This window comes from Bufo gargarizans, unplaced genomic scaffold, assembly GCF_014858855.1.
Source record: "Bufo gargarizans isolate SCDJY-AF-19 unplaced genomic scaffold, ASM1485885v1 original_scaffold_1966_pilon, whole genome shotgun sequence".
In the NCBI taxonomy this organism is placed as follows: domain Eukaryota; kingdom Metazoa; phylum Chordata; class Amphibia; order Anura; family Bufonidae; genus Bufo; species Bufo gargarizans.
In genome coordinates, this window is record NW_025334588.1 from 24,117 (window position 1) to 42,937 (window position 18,821).

The 18,821-nt window shown below is 52.6% G+C and overlaps 1 protein-coding gene across 1 annotated transcript in view; it reads left to right on the top strand.

Moving 5' to 3' along the window:
- The window catches only part of STK36 (serine/threonine kinase 36), a gene marked incomplete at its 5' end in the record, with an annotated part of 44,694 nt that overhangs the window by 23,918 nt on the left and 1,955 nt on the right, over positions 1–18,821 (top strand). Inside the window, 9 exons of the mRNA XM_044274673.1 lie at positions 1,242–1,368; positions 2,015–2,112; positions 2,325–2,429; positions 3,495–3,593; positions 3,661–3,755; positions 3,927–3,987; positions 14,932–15,042; positions 15,291–15,365; positions 15,453–15,612. Of these exons, the coding sequence (XP_044130608.1) occupies positions 1,242–1,368; positions 2,015–2,112; positions 2,325–2,429; positions 3,495–3,593; positions 3,661–3,755; positions 3,927–3,987; positions 14,932–15,042; positions 15,291–15,365; positions 15,453–15,612 (931 nt within the window). The remainder of the gene's footprint in view (positions 1–1,241; positions 1,369–2,014; positions 2,113–2,324; positions 2,430–3,494; positions 3,594–3,660; positions 3,756–3,926; positions 3,988–14,931; positions 15,043–15,290; positions 15,366–15,452; positions 15,613–18,821) is intronic.

Here is an 18,821-nt window from a genome sequence, read left to right on the forward strand (position 1 = left end):
CCTACCTGTGCTCTCCACAGTGCTGCACCCCCTACATCTCCTCATCTCTGTCTACCATCCTACCAGTGCTCTCCACAGTGCTGCACCCCCTACATCTCCTCCTCATCTCTGTCTACCATCCTACCTGTACTCTCCACAGTGCTGCACCCGCTACATCTCCTCCTCATCTCTGTCTACCATCCTACCTGTACTCTCCACAGTGCTGCACCCCCTACATCTCCTCCTCATCTCTGTCTACCATCCTACCTGTGCTCTCCACAGTGCTGCACCTCCTACATCTCCTCCTCATCTCTGTCTACCGTCCTACCTGTGCTCTCCACAGTGCTGCACCCCCTACATCTCCTCCTCATCTCTGTCTACCGTCCTACCTGTGCTCTCCACAGTGCTGCACCTCCTACATCTCCTCCTCATCTCTGTCTACCGTCCTACCTGTGCTCTCCACAGTGCTGCACCTCCTACATCTCCTCCTCATCTCTGTCTACCGTCCTACCTGTGCTCTCCACAGTGCTGCACCCCCTACATCTCCTCATCTCTGTCTACCATCCTACCAGTGCTCTCCACAGTGCTGCACCCCCTACATCTCCTCCTCATCTCTACCACCCTCCCTGTTCTTTCCATTCAGCCAATGACTTACGACTGACTTCCACAAATATCCGAACCTCTCACTCCCGGCTCCACGATTTTCTCTTAGCTGGAATGCCCTACCCCAAGAAATCGGGCTTAATCACAACATGCAGAGTTTTAAGCGTTTGCTAAAAACACATCTTTTCAGGGTGGCCTCTCGCCTCCCATGATCTAACCTCCCATGGCCCATTTCTCATTCCCTGAAGCTGCGCCTCCACTGCACCCAGAAGCACTTTGTATATTGGCTTCTGACCGGCTCATGTGGCTTTATATCTGCTCCCCTATTCTCCCAAGAGGTCTGGACTATCGTACATAACAAGCACTTCTACCTTTTGTGTCACCCCTATCCCCTCATAGATTGTAAGCTCTTGCGAGCAGGGCCCTCATTCCTCTTGTAATAATCGACTTGTCTGTTGCTATGTCATTTAGGACTGTCTGTACATGAACCCCTGATTTGTCAGGCGCTGCGGAATATGTTGGCACTATAAAAATAAAGATTGTTATTATTATTATTATTTTATTATTATTATTTTATTATTATTTTATTATTATTATTATTTTATTATTATTATTTTATTATTATAAGAAGAAGAAGAATCTGGACCTTTCTTTTGCAGTGTTTGGTGACCCTGAGTGATGGCACCAGCAGTGGTCGCCCAGAAAACTGTACTCCGCTCTGCCAGGGCCTCGTGTCCCTTCACCCCCGCGTCCTGGACAAGATGATGGCGAGATGCCAGCCCGCAGGTGAGCCTCTTCCTGGTGGCTGGAAATCACGGGCCCTGAATGCTACTGGACCTGTCTTAATGGTGCCTGCATCCTGCTGGACGGGAGTATGCTCTCTAAGGGCAGAAGTGACTGGCGTTACCATTGTGTCAGGGCGCGACGGCTGCCGCCCAATCAGAGCTAAGTTTTCATTTCTTACACTGATCTCGTAAGTTGAAAGCTGCACTGTGATTGGCTGCAGTTTATCTATTTTGATAATTCTGCCTTAAAGGGGTTTTCCAGGAATGTTCCTTCCTTAAGCGAAGACCCCGAGGCTGTGTTGCCCTGGAAGACTCGTACTTGGCTGCTCCCCGCCCTATTGGAAACAAACTGTCCTGTCTGCATAGACGGTGCCAAAGAAAGGACAGCTGGCAGTAGTCTACAGGGGTAGCTGCATCCAGACCTGAGCCCTGCCTGTTGGGTTCCTGTCTTACTGATAATTAGATGACTGCTGACTTTATCCTCTAATGACAATGAGATGACTGCTGACACCCACCCTCTAATAATAATGAGATGACTGCTGACCCCTCCTCCTAATAATAATGAGATTACTGCTGTGGTGGCCTCTTCTGTCCCCGTTCGCCAGCCTCTGCCCCATCCTTTAATCTCTTTAATCTTTTCTCCCCAGAGGACAGCGCCAGCCGCTCATCTTATCTCTTTACTTGGGCCTTGGCTGCTCTATGTGATGTCCCTGCGTCAGCAGAGCAGCGACTACTCCGAAAGCAGGTCTCTACGCCTTACCGTGTCTCTGGCGTCTCTTGTCACCTGTGCCGTCTCTGGCGTCTCATCACTTGCGCCATCTCTGGCGTCTCTCATCTCCTGAGCCGTCTCTGGTGTCTCTTATGTCCTGCCTTGTTCCAGCGGTCTCTTGGTTCTGTGTGCTCTCTTTTTCATTCCGGACACATAATAGGTTCTGTTTTGTGGTCTTTTTCCTCCAGGTCTCGCTTTATGTCTCGGAGAAGCTGCTGCTGGACTCGGGCAGAACTCTTTCTCATTTTCTCACTGGATTGGGGCAAGAATCCAGCATCCTGAGCCACCTCAAGGTAAGTGCCCCATTAGACGGTCAGATATCTCCCTGCATCCTGAGCCGCCTCAAGGTAAGTGCCCCATTAGACGGTCCGATATCTCCCTGCATCTTGAGCCGCCTCAAGGTAAGTGCCCCATTAGACGGTCAGATATCTCCCTGCATCCTGAGCCGCCTCAAGGTAAGTGCCCCATTAGACGGTCAGATATCTCCCTGCATCCTGAGCCGCCTCAAGGTAAGTGCCCCATTAGACGGTCAGATATCTCCCTGCATCCTGAGCTACCTCAAGGTAAGTGCCCCATTAGACGGTCAGATAACTCCCTGCATCCTGAGCCGCCTCAAGGTAAGTGCCCCTTTGACGGTCAGATATCTCCCTGCATCCTGAGCCGCCTCAAGGTCAGTGCCCCATTAGACGGTCAGATATCTCCCTGCATCCTGAGCCGCCTCAAGGTCAGTGCCCCATTAGACGGTCAGATATCTCCCTGCATCCTGAGCCACCTCAAGGTAAGTGCCCCATTAGACGGTCAGATATCTCCCTGCATTCTGAGCCGCCTCAAGGTAAGTGCCCCATTAGACGGTCAGATATCTCCCTGCATCCTGAGCCGCCTCAAGGTCAGTGCCCCATTAGACGGTCAGATATCTCCCTGCATCCTGAGCCGCCTCAAGGTCAGTGCCCCATTAGACGGTCAGATATCTCCCTGCATCCTGAGCCACCTCAAGGTAAGTGCCCCATTAGACGGTCAGATATCTCCCTGCATTCTGAGCCGCATTCTGAGACGGTCAGATTTGGAAGCAATAACTGGTGACTATTATTTGCTGTTTAGTGGTTTCGGCCTGTTCTCCGCTGGCACGTTTACACTGCAGATTTCGGATTAGATTAGGGGATGAGGCGGCGACTAAGATCCATAAAAACGGACTATGTGTCGCTCCTCCTGCACTCGCCGCCAGCTATTACTTGTGCCGGCCATTTCTCAGATTTGAGCGATTTGCATGGAATCTGAATCGATAATAGTGGCGTCTAATAAGCCCTCCATGATCACCCTCTGTCGGCAGCTCAGGCTCATGTTGGGTGTTCTATTGGCAGATTTTATATGCCTGCTGTCATGCCAGTTCAGAAGTGTGCCAGCACCTGGCGAAGGATTCCTCTGCGCTGCACAATATCATCATCATCTTCAGTGGGGAGGTAAGAAGGAGAATCCAGAGGAGCCGCAGAGCTGGTCCTGCCGTTCCTGACTGCCTCTCCTCTGCAGGTCGAGCTGTGGGATGCTTCACGGGTCCAGGCCGCAGAGCTGTCTCTGTTACTCACTTCTCTACTTGCCCTACGCCTGCAGTCTCTTCCGGATGAGTAAGTGTCTCTTCTTCCTCGTAATGTGCTGGTCATCCTGTGATATCCCTGACTGTACTGCTCGGGGACGGCCACAATGTCCGCTCCAGAGATCAGCACGCACAGATCCCTGAGGAGTTGTGGAGGCGTCTGCTGTCACTTACCAGCCTTCTCCTTTCTACCTACCTGCAGGGTGCTGGCTTCATCAGTGGCGCTGTGTCATCTGCTCTCCTCGGACGTCCCGTCCCTCCTGGTGAGTTCTGGGCTTCGCTGCAACAAGTCGTGGAAAATCACCCACCGCTCCATCCCTAATCCTTCCAGGCTAAGCTGAGATTAGGGATGCAGGATCCCAGGTCTATGTCACACCTGTATTATATTCTCCAGCAGACGGTATAATCCCAAGTCTATATAATCTCACACCTATAGTATATTCTCCAGCACACGGTATAATCCCAGGTCTCTATAATCTCACACCTGTATTATATTCTCCAGCACACGGTGTAATCCCAGGTCTCTATAATCTCACACCTGTATTATATTCTCCAGCACACGGTATAATCCCAGGTCACTATAATCTCACACCTGTATTATATTCCTCCAGCACACGGGATAATCCCAGGTCTATATAATCTCACACCTATAGTATATTCTCCAGCACACGGTATAATCCCAGGTCTCTATAATCTCACACCTGTATTATATTCTCCAGCACACGGTGTAATCCCAGGTCTCTATAATCTCACACCTGTATTATATTCTCCAGCACACGGTATAATCCCAGGTCACTATAATCTCACACCTGTATTATATTCTCCAGCACACGGTGTAATCCCAGGTCTCTATAATCTCACACCTGTATTATATTCTCCAGCACACGGTATAATCCCAGGTCACTATAATCTCACACCTGTATTATATTCCTCCAGCACACGGGATAATCCCAGGTCTATATAATCTCACACCTATAGTATATTCTCCAGCACACGGTATAATCCCAGGTCTCTATAATCTCACACCTGTATTATATTCTCCAGCAGACGGTGTAATCCCAGGTCTATATAATCTCACACCTATAGTATATTCTCCAACACACAGTATAATCCCAGGTCTCTATAATCTTTATACCTGTATTATATTCTCCAGCACACAGTATAATCCCAGGTCTCTATAATCTCACACCTGTATTATATTCTCCAGCACATGGTGTAATCCCAGGTCTCTATAATCTCACACCTATAGTATATTCTCCAACACACAGTATAATCCCAGGTCTCTATAATCTTATACCTGTATTATATTCTCCAGCACACTGTATAATCCCAGGTCTCTATAATCTCGCACCTGTATTATATTCTCCAGCAGACGGTATAATCCCAGGTCTATATAATCTCACACCTATAGTATATTCTCCAACACACAGTATAATCCCAGGTCTCTATAATCTTATACCTGTATTATATTCTCCAGCACACGGTGTAATCCCAGGTCTCTATAATCTCACACACATGTATTATATTCTCCAACACACGGTATAATCCCAGGTCTTTATGATCTCACACCTATAGTATATTCTCCAGCACATGGTGTAATCCCAGGTCTCTATAATCTCACACCTGTATTATATTCTCCAGCACACGGGGTAATCCCAGGTCTCTATAATCTCACACCTGTATTATATTCTCCAGCACACGGGGTAATCCCAGGTCTCTATAATCTCACACCTGTATTATATTCTCCAGCACACGGTGTAATCCCAGGTCTCTATAATCTCACACCTGTATTATATTCTCCAGCACATGGTGTAATCCTAGGTCTCTATAATCTCACACCTGTATTATATTCTCCAGCACACGGTGTAATCCCAGGTCTCTATAATCTCACAACTGTATTATATTCTCCAGCACACGGTGTAATCCCAGGTCTCTATAATCTCACACCTATAGTATATTCTCCAGCACATGGTGTAATCCTAGGTCTCTATAATCTCACACCTGTATTATATTCTCCAGCACACGGTGTAATCCCAGGTCTCTATAATCTCACACCTATAGTATATTCTCCAGCACACAGTATAATCCCAGGTCTCTATAATCTTATACCTGTATTATATTCTCCAGCACACGGTGTAATCCCAGGTCTCTATAATCTCACACCTGTATTATATTCTCCAGCAGACGGTATAATCCCAGGTCTTTATGATCTCACACCTATAGTATATTCTCCAGCACATGGTGTAATCCCAGGTCTCTATAATCTCACACCTGTATTATATTCTCCAGCACACGGGGTAATCCCAGGTCTCTATAATCTCACACCTGTATTATATTCTCCAGCACACGGGGTAATCCCAGGTCTCTATAATCTCACACCTGTATTATATTCTCCAGCACACGGTGTAATCCCAGGTCTCTATAATCTCACACCTGTATTATATTCTCCAGCACATGGTGTAATCCTAGGTCTCTATAATCTCACACCTGTATTATATTCTCCAGCACACGGTGTAATCCCAGGTCTCTATAATCTCACACCTGTATTATATTCTCCAGCACACGGTGTAATCCCAGGTCTCTATAATCTCACACCTATAGTATATTCTCCAGCACATGGTGTAATCCTAGGTCTCTATAATCTCACACCTGTATTATATTCTCCAGCACACGGTGTAATCCCAGGTCTCTATAATCTCACACCTATAGTATATTCTCCAGCACACAGTATAATCCCAGGTCTCTATAATCTTATACCTGTATTATATTCTCCAGCACACGGTGTAATCCCAGGTCTCTATAATCTCACACCTGTATTATATTCTCCAGCACACGGTGTAATCGCAATTACTGGGACCTGTTCCACTTGATGTCATCCTTCATAGATGTGTCATTAAAGGGGAACCTGTCTTATGCTCTGTGCCCCCTAAGTGGTCATCCTGCTGCCTGCAGTGCTCCGTGCCCCGACACCTCAGCGTGGTGAGGACATCGGTCCAAATCTCTGCGCCCTGGAGTGAGAGGAACGAAGCACAATGGCGCCTGCATGGTGCACAAGGGTGCGGAGAGCTTGACTTGTGCCGCCGCCTCTCTACCCCCTTGACTTGACTCTTATTACATGATGGAGATGACAAGGGGAGCAGTGGAGGACTTGTCCCAATTATCCAGAAGTGTGTACACAGCAGTGAGCAAGGGACTCGTACAGGTCTGATGGTGTGGCTTTTGTGACAGTTCACACCTGTAAGACTTCAGGGCCCAGAGGTGGTTTGGGGGCAAAGAGCAGGTGACAGGTTTTTGCAGATCCTACCCCAAAGCTCCTGAACCTGAAAGCCATCCATTACTATTCCTATGGATAATGGGGGTCTGTACACGAGAGAGGTCCGGGTAGCCAATCTCATCGTTCCTGCGTCACCTGCGCTTCTCTGTGGCTAGTGTATGGTCTATTGGTCAGTGTCCGATTCCACTGATCTGCAGACAGAAGAGGTTTTCACCTGTGTACATGGGGAGTACATCAGAAATCGCATTGTGCAAGTGTCCTGTACTTTACTTTCTATATGTGCTTTACACTACTGTGTATAATGGCGTCCTGTACACTACGGTGTAGAATGGCGTCCTGTACACTGCGGTGTAGAATGGCGCCCTGTCCGCGGCGGTGTAGAATGGCGCCCTGTCCGCGGCGGTGTAGAATGGCGCCCTGTCCGCGGCGGTGTAGAATGGCGCCCTGTCCGCGGCGGTGTAGAATGGCGCCCTGTCCGCGGCGGTGTAGAATGGCGCCCTGTCCGCGGCGGTGTAGAATGGCGCCCTGTCCGCGGCGGTGTAGAATGGCGCCCTGTCCGCGGCGGTGTAGAATGGCGCCCTGTCCGCGGCGGTGTAGAATGGCGCCCTGTCCGCGGCGGTGTAGAATGGCGCCCTGTCCGCGGCGGTGTAGAATGGCGCCCTGTCCGCGGCGGTGTAGAATGGCGCCCTGTCCGCGGCGGTGTAGAATGGCGCCCTGTCCGCGGCGGTGTAGAATGGCGCCCTGTCCTAAGGAGGAGGAGCACCTAAACCCCTGTCCTAAGCTGGCTGAGTTGTGCCAGGAGCGTGGGTAAGCCTAGAAGTGGGCATACCCTAGAGGGAACTGAGGGAAAAAGGGGGGGGGGGTGTGATCCGGAAGCGCCCTGAGGAGATGGGGGCCAGTGCTTATGAGAGGAAAGACGCCCCTCCCACAAATCCAGGCTGACATTTCAGCCTTCTAACTTGTGGTAGAGGCTAAAGGCAACTGATGAGGAGGAGCACCTAAACCCCTGTCCTAAGCTGTCTGAGTTGTGCCAGGAGCGTGGGTAAGCCTAGAAGTGGGCAAAAAAAAAGCGAGGAGACTGGAAGAGTGGTAAACCATTTAATATGCCTTCAGAGCACGAGGTTACAAAAAGCCTGGGATATCTCGATATTCGGGTTAGAAGTGTACCTGGCAAAATAAGAGGACCGCCACCGCCCCGTCTGTTTGATTACGTGGGCCAGGACCCTGTTTTTGGAAGCCACCGAAACTGCCCCAATACGGAACGAATGACCGGTGAGGGGGTTATACCCGAGGCCTGCCGCCAAGGTCCTGATATGGGATGTGAATTGGACAGAAGACAGACAACCTTCATGAAAAGGCAACAGCGGGAAATCGGGGGGGGGGGGGAGTGTCTTGTAGCAGAGCCAACAACTGTTGAAGGACCCCGACCGGACACCAATCATTGGAGGTCCTGAAAAACTGGACCTCCGAGGGAGGGCCATGCGGGCTAGTTTTGGTGGAAGGTAGATGGAGGATAAAATGGTCCTGGGCCCAGGTCAGTTGCTGACGCTGCAGCCCTTGTTGCCTGGAGGTGGCGCGAGTGAATTCGTCTGGTCTGAGGAAACCGTAGAATCCAAGGTACATTGCTGCCTTGATGACTAAGCTGCAAGAGGGCCCAAAAGGATAACCATCCAAAGCCTCAGAAAGTCTTCCAAAAATTTCACTGGAGACGGGCTGTCTACAGGCAGGGGAGGCATTCCCGCTTTTTTGGATTCCCCGGAGTGCAGCTTTGACGGCCTGTATTGAAAAAATTTAACCTCTGCCTGGACTATGGAGCAGTGCTGGATCCCCGCTAAATACAGTTTGACGGTATTGTAAGAAAGCTTGTGGTGGAGATGGCAATGGGCGATGAATGCCAATAAGTAGGATATATCATCCAGAGTACCTTGCGGGTGAGACCTCCAGAATAACTTATACATTTTGAGGCCGGCTATGGTAATTCCTGGCGGTGTTGGGGGAGAGAGAATGTTGAAGTAGGTTCCTGGCGTGTGAGAGGAGGGATTCTAATCCATCACCAGGGAATTGAAGGCTGGGGGTGGGGACCCCGTGGGGTCTGCTTCTGGCATCACCTGAAAAAAAAAGGGGGAAATTAAAGCGGGACAGAGCATCTGCAGCTACGTTCTCAGCCCCTGGAATGTGGTTACAAAATATGAAAATTATGGGACAGGGCGAGCCACACTAACTTGCGGAGTAGGGACATGATTTTTAAGGGATTTCACCCTGCCTTTCAAAATTATGTCGACCAGAGCAAGATTGTCGGTGACAAACATGACAAACGCATTGGCCCACTGATGTCCCCAAACTTGGGCGGCCACCACAACCGGGCAAAGCTCCGGCAGGGAAGAGGAGCTCAGACCTTCGGGATCCGACCGGACTTCATCGGGCCACTGACCAGCCATCCAATGGGTCCCAAAGATGTCTGCGAACCGGCGGGATGCAGCCGCAACAGAAAAAACGGTGGGGAATGACGGCCCCCAAGAAGGCACAAAGAGGGAAACGCCATTCCACCCGGACGGGAACAGTGACCACATGGCCAAGTCTGCCATGGCATGGGTGTCCAGATGGACGATGCTGTCCTGGTCAGGAGCCGAAGGCAGCAACTGGAGTAGCCTGGAGGTGAACGCCCTGTGGCATGATCCTGGAGGCAAAATTGAACCTCAACAAGGATTGAAGCTCAACCCTGGAAAGGAAGCCTGAGGACGTGGCGTGAGAAATCGCTGCCCGGCAGCTGGCTAGCTTCTCTTCCGGGAGGCTGGCCTCCATCCAGATGGAATCCAGGATGATGCCCAGGAACGTGATCCTAGTGGCGGGACCCTTAGGGCCGTTTCACACGAGCGGATGCCGTGCGTGGCATCCGCTCCGTGAAAGAGTGCCAAGACCCGCTGCAGACTGCAGAGGCACGGAGCAGTAACATGACTGATAATGCTCCGTGCCTCTCTGTGATCTCTTTACTACGAAATCACAGTGACAACTGTGATTTCGTAGTAAAGAGATCACAGAGGCACAGAGCATTAACAGTCATGTTACTGCTCCGTGCCTCTGCAGCGGGTCTTGGCACTCTTTCACGGAGCGGATGCCACGCACGGCATCCGCTCGTGTGAAACGGCCCTTAGTCTTGGCGTGGGCCACCGGAACCTGTAGACCTAGAGAAAATTTGGAGCAGAGAAGCCAGATTGCCCGACCCGCCGCACGAACCCTCTTTGATCAGGAAATCATCAAGGTAGTGGATGATGGTAGGCAAACCACCATGATGGAGGATCCAATGCAAAGCTTTAGCAAATTGGTCGAACAACTATGGACTACTCTTGGAACCAAACGTGAGCTTGTTCGCAAAGTAGTAGCGACCAGCCCAATTGAGTCCATAGTATCCCCATAGTTGCGGTTGGACAGGAAGGAGCTTGAAGGCATCGGCGATGTCCGCCTTTGCCAACCAAGAACCCCTGCCAGAGAGCACAATGGACTTAATTGCCTCATCAATGGAGGAATATTGCATTGAGAACTCCTCTGATGGAATGAGAGAATTGAGACTGGGTGTGGCAGAAGCATGAGGAGCGGAAAGATCGTAAATTAAACTCTTTTTTTATTGGACGATTTTTTAGAGACCAGACCAATCGGGTTGATGCACCAGGAAGAGAAGGGGATAACATCAAGCGGGCCAATGAGGAACCCCTCATCAACCTCTGACAGGAGCAACTCCTCAACCGCCACCGGGTCACCAGTGGCAGACCGCACGTTGCCGCCCTCCCAAGAGGTCTGAGGAAGGGCAATGAGGCCGACTGTGAAAACCTTCCGTAAACCCGGACAACAGGAACTGGACGAACCCCTTGTCGTGATAGTCCTGCAGATGGACACTGAGTAGCTTGACATTAATGTTGGCTAGTCAGGACTGCTTGGCCGACCTCTTGGGACAGGCAGAACGAGGATGAGCCCTGAAACACGAGGAGCAGATGTGGAGAGCCCTGCAGCTGTTTAAGGCGCATCCGCCCGCATTGAAGTTATTACAGACCTGGCTCCTACCCAGGTACACTATAGGGCGACCAAGCTTGTCAACCCCGGAGGCGCCCAGCTGGGAGCCCGAGGGGCCGGGCAGGGACCTAGCCTGGATGGGGTTGACAGTGTTGGGACACCAGTCGGAGGAGTGGAATATGGACTGGCATATGGTACACAAAGGAGCCCTGAGGGACGCAAAGTGGCGGCAGAATAGCTCTATATCGATGTTGGCCCAGTTGGTGACTAACTGGAACTGGACCAGCGCCGCCGCAGCCTTTGCCAAGAAGGAGCTGTGATCGTTGTAGAACAACGAGCCGCCATACTTATGACCCAGGTCGGTGACGAGGTAGAGGTAAGTATCTAACTCTTCCCTTCTTGCAGGCTGACCTGAACAAAGGATGTCCCTGAAAAGGCTAAAAGCCAGCACGAACTCGGGGATTGAGAGTCGCGCGTCCTTGGCCTTGAGCACGAGTCAAACATCACCACAGTTGATCATCCTGTTCTCCGGGCACGTCTTGAGAGGTGATGAGAATGGACGCCAAGTTCACGTCCTTCCCTGCCAGAATGTGTTTTTTTTTTTTTTTTGTTTGTTTTTTTGATACAGTCGGGAATGAAATGCGAAGGCTGAGCCCGGAGGTACCTGATGAAAAACCCTCCGGCGGTTCCCACTGCTTTGCAGGTCTTAACGCTGGGGGGGGGGGGGGGGCGTGGGGGCCCGAGATTACAGCACCATCACCCTGGACTGCACGTCAGCTACAGAGCTAACCAGGGAGTCAATGGTAGACTGTAGCTGGGACAGTGACTGCTGGATGGATGTAAACCCCGACTGGACACACGACGGACTTGGGCTGGTCATCAGTAGTTTATACAATTCCGCCTTACGAGCGGAGGCCGGGTGTGGAATCCTTCTCCTGTTGAGTTCCGCCACTAGCTTCGGGATCGTCCAACTTCTCAAGGACATTGGGCCGGACTGGCCGGACACTAAAGATTCAGGCACTGACATGGTGTCATCCATGTCTGAAGCCCGTGACATGCTTGGTCCTGTAGAGGAAAAGAGACACCCCTGGATGACGAGGTATGTATGGGAGGTAGAACGATCGGAGCCTGGAGGAGTGAGGCCTGGGGAAAACCGGGAAACGTACCTGAAGTTGCTAGAACAAAACCTGAAAAAGACGTTTACCGAACCTGAACCTGGGCAAAGTGTCAGATGAAGCTGCCGACTAGAACCTGGAAGAAAAAAGGGGGGAACATGCAGACTGACCAGGGCCGAAGGGTCCTGGTCGATGAAGCGAAGCGCGCGCTGGGAATGAGTGAGCATAGGCAGCTAGGGCGTGCGGGAGGTAGAGAATGGGCGGACTGGCCAGGAAATGAAACGGAACTACCAAGCAGGCGACGAGAGTGACTGAACCAGGACAGAACTACAGGAAGTTATGGAGCGACCCCTGCACCCTGGGGGACCGAAGCCGCGACTGGGGAACCCTGAAGAGATATTTGAACGAAGACCCGTGGCGCCTAGGTGACCCGAGGTGAGTATGTACGGACGATCTGAAGGAGGGTGATGAATGAATGCGGCCAGTGTGAGCGAATGGGGTGTGCCTAGCTGAGGGGTGAGAAATACGGGCCAGACTGAACCCGGAAGTGCGGAAACCGAGGTGAGAACGGCAGGAGTGACGACGGACGGAGCCTGAGCGAACAAGGGGAAATGGCACGAGGTGGACTCAGAAATTCTTACCCACGTGGCCAGGTGGCGGACAGCCGAGAAGAGCAGACAAGGCCTCGGCGAACCAGGAAGATGATAGCCAGAATCTGGATGAACCCGGGCTGGAAGGCACGCCGACCGGAAGTAGCGCTGCTAGGAGAGAAGATGAGGGCGCCGGCCGGAGGCGCCTTGGTGGAGCAGGTAACGAGGGAAGGAGACTCACCCGACCTGCTAGAGACGTGGGAGGCGACGTACGGGCGGCGAGCAGACCACTCAAGGACTCCAGGTGAGAAAGCGAGGTGGCTCCTGACCCGGCCGGCTGTGATCCGGATGCGCCCTGAGGAGACGGTGCCGGCGCTTATGAGAGGACAGACGCCCCACCCACAAATCCAGGCTGACATTTCAGCCTTCTAACATGTGTCCTGTACACTGCTGTATATTGTGTCCTGTACTTTACTTTATATATGTGCTGTACACTACACTATATTATATATGTGTCCTGTACAGTGCTGTATATTATGTGTCCTGTACGCTACAGTATATTGTGTCCTGTACAGTGCTGTATATTGTGTCCTGTACTTTACTTTATATATGTGCTGTACACTACACTATATTATATATGTGTCCTGTACAGTGCTGTATATTATGTGTCCTGTACGCTACAGTATATTGTGTCCTGTACAGTGCTGTATATTATGTATCCTGTACGCTACAGTATATTGTGTCCTGTACTTTACTTTATATGGGCTGTACACTGCTGTATATTATATATGTGTTGTACACTGCTGTATATTATGTGTCCTGTACTCTACTTTATATATTTGCTGTACACTACTGTATATTATATATCTGCTGTATATTGTGTCCTGTACTTTACTTTATGTCCTGTACACTGCAGTATATAGTGTGTGTCCTGTACACTGCAGTATATAGTGTGTCTCCTGTAGACTGCAGTATATAGTGTGTGTGTCTCCTGTAGACTGCAGTATATAGTGTGTGTCCTGTACACTGCTGTATATAGTGTGTGTGTCCTGTACAATGCAGTATATAGTGTGTCCTGTACACTGCAGTATATAGTGTGTGTGTGTGTGTGTCCTGTAGACTGCTGTATATAGTGTGTGTGTCCTGTACACTGCAGTATATAGTGTGTGTCCTGTACACTGCAGTATATAGTGTGTCCTGTACACTGCAGTATATAGTGTGTGTCCTGTAGACTGCTGTATATAGTGTGTGTGTCCTGTACACTGCAGTATATAGTGTGTGTCCTGTACACTGCAGTATATAGTGTGTCCTGTACACTGCAGTATATAGTGTGTCCTGTACACTGCAGTATATAGTGTGTGTCCTGTACACTGCTGTATATAGTGTGTGTGTCCTGTACACTGCTGTATATAGTGTGTGTGTCCTGTACACTGCAGTATATAGTGTGTGTCCTGTACACTGCAGTATATAGTGTGTGTCCTGTACACTGCAGTATATAGGGTGTGTCCTGTACACTGCAGTATATAGGGTGTGTCCTGTACACTGCAGTATATAGGGTGTGTGTGTTCTGTACACTGCAGTATATAGGGTGTGTGTCCTGTAGACTGCAGTATATAGGGTGTGTCCTGTAGACTGCTGTATATAGTGTGTGTGTGTGTGTGTGTGTCCTGTACACTGCAGTATATAGTGTGTGTGTCCTGTACACTGCAGTATATAGTGTGTGTGTCCTGTACACTGCAGTATATAGTGTGTGTGTCCTGTACACTGCAGTATATAGTGTGTGTCCTGTACAATGCAGTATATAGGGTGTGTCCTGTACAATGCAGTATATAGGGTGTGTCCTGTACACTGCAGTATATAGGGTGTGTCCTGTCCACTGCTGTGTATTATCCGTCCTCTGGCTCATCTCCTTGTCTTTTCTCCTTCTTCTCTCTCCAGGCTGCAGTATATAGGGTGTGTCCTGTACACTGCAGTATATAGTGTGTGGGTGTGTCCTGTACACTGCAGTATATAGTGGGTGTCCTCTGGCTCATGTCCTTGTCTTTTCTCCTTCTCTCTCCAGGCTGCAGTATATAGGGTGTGTCCTGTACACTGCAGTATATAGTGTGTGGGTGTGTCCTGTACACTGCAGTATATAGTGTGTGGGTGTGTCCTGTACACTGCAGTATATAGGGTGTGTCCTCTGGCTCATGTCCTTGTCTTTTCTCCTTCTTCTCTCTCCAGGCTGCAGCCACCATCCTTGCGGTTTCTCTTCATGATCGGGGTGAAGCCCTAACGCTGCCACGTGACGCCCTGCTGTCCGTGGTGCGGAGGTCTCTGTCACAGGAGCCTCGGGTATGTTCCTTCTGGTCTCTCCATTTCCTCCCTGAGGTTTGGAAATGACCATGACAAGTAATGCATGTAGTTGGTGATTAGGGTTCCCCAAGGGTAACCCTTTTCTCAGCCCCTCTCATGGGTCGTCCTCCATAACTCTATCCCTTATGAACAAGGGTTCTTTTTTTATCTTTTCCTTGCCCCATATTAGCCCGGGGGGCGTTGTGTACGGGTGTGTGATGCACTCTCTGGTAAATTCTGCCTTCCAGATGCTCTGCAGCCCGCCCGTGGGCTCCGGATGGTACGATTGGACATTCCGCCTTCTTCTTCAGCAGCTGACCCAGGTAACCCCCTGTAGGAGGCACTTGCAGGGCAACCCCCATGAGCCTTCGTACAGGAACACGCCATCTGTTCTGTGTCCTCCCTCTCAGGACCCCCAGCTTTTCCCTGCGGTGTCTGATGAGGGCGCTGTGCTGTGGCAGAGTGTGTGCTTCCTGCTTCGATTCTCCAGTTTAACAGCGCCGCTGGAAGGAGACACGCCCCGAGAGGACGAGTTCCAGAAGCCACAATGGAGACTTCTCTCTGCACAAGGTAAAGGCATCTCCACATCTGCTTGGAGGATTCCTTCCAAGGCTCCGTTGCAGATTCTGCCAAAATGAGTGCACAAAAAGTCCTGCAGGAAGAATTTTTTTTCGGCTAACAAAGGCGGACACCTGAACGGAAAGCAAATGGATCCCGTTATAGTCGGTCTCGTTCCATTGGTTTGTTATTTGCTAAAAAAGCTCTTCTGTTGTTTTCATTCTTCTGCTTCTGGAAGAAAAAAACAAATAACTAGTGCAGATGTGAACATAGCCTAAGATGCTGGATGCAAAGCGCCTATCCACCAATTGAAGTGTGCAAAGCACTGGCAGTGTGAATGTTGCTGGTGTATAGAGCCCAGAGAAGTAAGAAGGCCACGTCTACAGGGCAACAAGGGCAGGACTTTCAGAAACCACTTGGGGTAAAATGACAAAGTATGGCAGAACACTTGGCAAAATGAGTAAGAGGGCTGTGTGTATGGGGCACTGCGCAGTAAGAGGGCTGTGTGTATGGGGCGCTGCGCAGTGAGAGGGCTGTGTGTATGGGGCGCTGCGCAGTGAGAGGGCTGTGTATGGGGCGCTGCGCAGTGAGAGGGCTGTGTGTATGGGGCGCTGCGCAGTGAGAGGGCTGTGTGTATGGGGCGCTGCACAGTGAGAGGGCTGTGTGTATGGGGCACTGCGCAGTGAGAGGGCTGTGTGTATGGGGCACTGCGCAGTGAGAGGGCTGTGTGTATGGGGCGCTGCACAGTGAGAGGGCTGTGTGTATGGGGCGCTGCGCAGTGAGAGGGCTGTGTGTATGGGGCGCTGCACAGTGAGAGGGCTGTGTGTATGGGGCACTGCGCAGTGAGAGGGCTGTGTGTATGGGGCGCTGCACAGTGAGAGGGCTGTGTGTATGGGGCACTGCGCAGTGAGAGGGCTGTGTGTATGGGGCGCTGCACAGTGAGAGGGCTGTGTGTATGGGGCGCTGCACAGTGAGAGGGCTGTGTGTATGGGGCACTGCGCAGTGAGGGCTGTGTGTATGGGGCGCTGCGCAGTAAGAGGGCTGTGTGTATGGGGCGCTGCACAGTGAGAGGGCTGTGTGTATGGGGCGCTGCACAGTGAGAGGGCTGTGTGTATGGGGCGCTGCGCAGTGAGAGGGCTGTGTGTATGGGGCGCTGCGCAGTGAGAGGGCTGTGTGTATGGGGCGCTGCGCAGTGAGAGGGCTGTGTGTATGGGGCGCTGCGCAGTGAGAGGGCTGTGTGTATGGGGCGCTGCGCAGTGAGAGGGCTGTGTGTATGGGGGCACTGCGCAGTGAGAGGGCTGTGTGTATGGGGCGCTGCACAGTGAGAGGGCTGTGTGTATGGGGCACTGCGCAGTGAGAGGGCTGTGTGTATGGGGCGCTGCACAGTGAGAGGGCTGTGTGTATGGGGCACTGCGCAGTGAGAGGGCTGTGTGTATGGGGCGCTGCACAGTGAGAGGGCTGTGTGTATGGGGCGCTGCGCAGTGAGAGGGCTGTGTGTATGGGGCGCTGCGCAGTGAGAGGGCTGTGTGTATGGGGCGCTGCGCAGTGAGAGGGCTGTGTGTATGGGGCGCTGCACAGTGAGAGGGCTGTGTGTATGGGGCGCTGCGCAGTGAGAGGGCTGTGTGTATGGGGCGCTGCGCAGTGAGAGGGCTGTGTGTATGGGGCGCTGCGCAGTGAGAGGGCTGTGTGTATGGGGCGCTGCACAGTGAGAGGGCTGTGTGTATGGGGCGCTGCACAGTGAGAGGGCTGTGTGTATGGGGCGCTGCAGCAGTGAGAGGGCTGTGTGTATGGGGCGCTGCGCAGTGAGAGGGCTGTGTGTATGGGGCGCTGCACAGTAAGAGGGCTGTGTGTATGGGGCGCTGCGCAGTAAGAGGGCTGTGTGTATGGGGCACTGCGCAGTGAGGGCTGTGTGTATGGGGCACTGCGCAGTGAGAGGGCTGTGTGTATGGGGCACTGCACAGTAAGAGGGCTGTGTGTATGGGGCGCTGCGCAGTAAGAGGGCTGTGTGTATGGGGCGCTGCACAGTGAGAGGGCTGTGTGTATGGGGCGCTGCGCAGTGAGAGGGCTGTGTGTCTGGGGCGCTGCGCAGTGAGAGGGCTGTGTGTATGGGGCGCTGCACAGTGAGAGGGCTGTGTGTATGGGGCGCTGCACAGTGAGAGGGCTGTGTGTATGGGGCGCTGCGCAGTAAGAGGGCTGTGTGTATGGGGCGCTGCACAGTGAGAGGGCTGTGTGTATGGGGCGCTGCACAGTAAGAGGGCTGTGTGTATGGGGCACTGCGCAGTGAGAGGGTTGTAATATATGCAGTCCTGTGCAGTGAGAGCACTGAGTTTATGTGGCGCTGCGCAGTGAGAGGGTTGTATGTATGCAGTCTTGTGCAGTGAGAGGGTTGAGTGTATGGGACCGTGCTCAGTGAGAGGGTTGAGTGTATGGGGGCGTGCTCAGTGAGGGGGTCGAGGGTATGGGGGCGTGCTCAGTGAGGGGGTCGAGGGTATGGGGGCGTGCGCAGTGAGGGGGTCGAGGGTATGGGGGCGTGCTCAGTGAGGGGGTCGAGGGTATGGGGGCGTGCGCAGTGAGGGGGTCGAGGGTATGGGGGCGTGCGCAGTGAGGGGGTCGTGTGGGCGGGGGAGCGTGCGCAGTGAGGGGTCGTGTGGGCGGGGGAGCGTGCGCAGTGAGGGGGTCGTGTGGGCGGGGGAGCGTGCGCAGTGAGGGGGTCGTGTGGGCGGGGGAGCGTGCGCAGTGAGGGGGTCGTGTGGGCGGAGGAGCGTGCGCAGTGAGGGGGTCGTGTGTATGGGGGCGTGCGCAGTGAGGGGGTGTGCGGGGAGCGTGCGCAGTGAGGGGGTCCAGTAGTGGGCGAGGGGCGTGGCAGTGATGTGTCGTTAGTGGGCGGGGGAGGCGTGCGCAGTGATGGGGTCGTGTGGGCGGGGGAGCTGCGCAGTGAGGGGGTCCGTGTGGGCGGGGGAGCGTGCGCAGTGGGGGTCGTGTGGGCGGAGGAGCGGGCGACAGTGAGGGGTGGTCCGTGTGGCGGGGGAGCGTGCGCAGTGGGGGTACGTGTGGGCGGGGGAGCGTGCGCAGTTGAGGGGGTCGTGTTGGGCGGGGGAGCGTGCGCAGTGAGGGGGTCCGTTGTGGGCGGGGGAGCCTGGCGCAGTGAGGGGGTACTTGTGGGCGAGGGGAGCCGTGCGCAGTGAGGGGGTCGTGGGGGCGGGGGGATCGTGGCAGTGAGG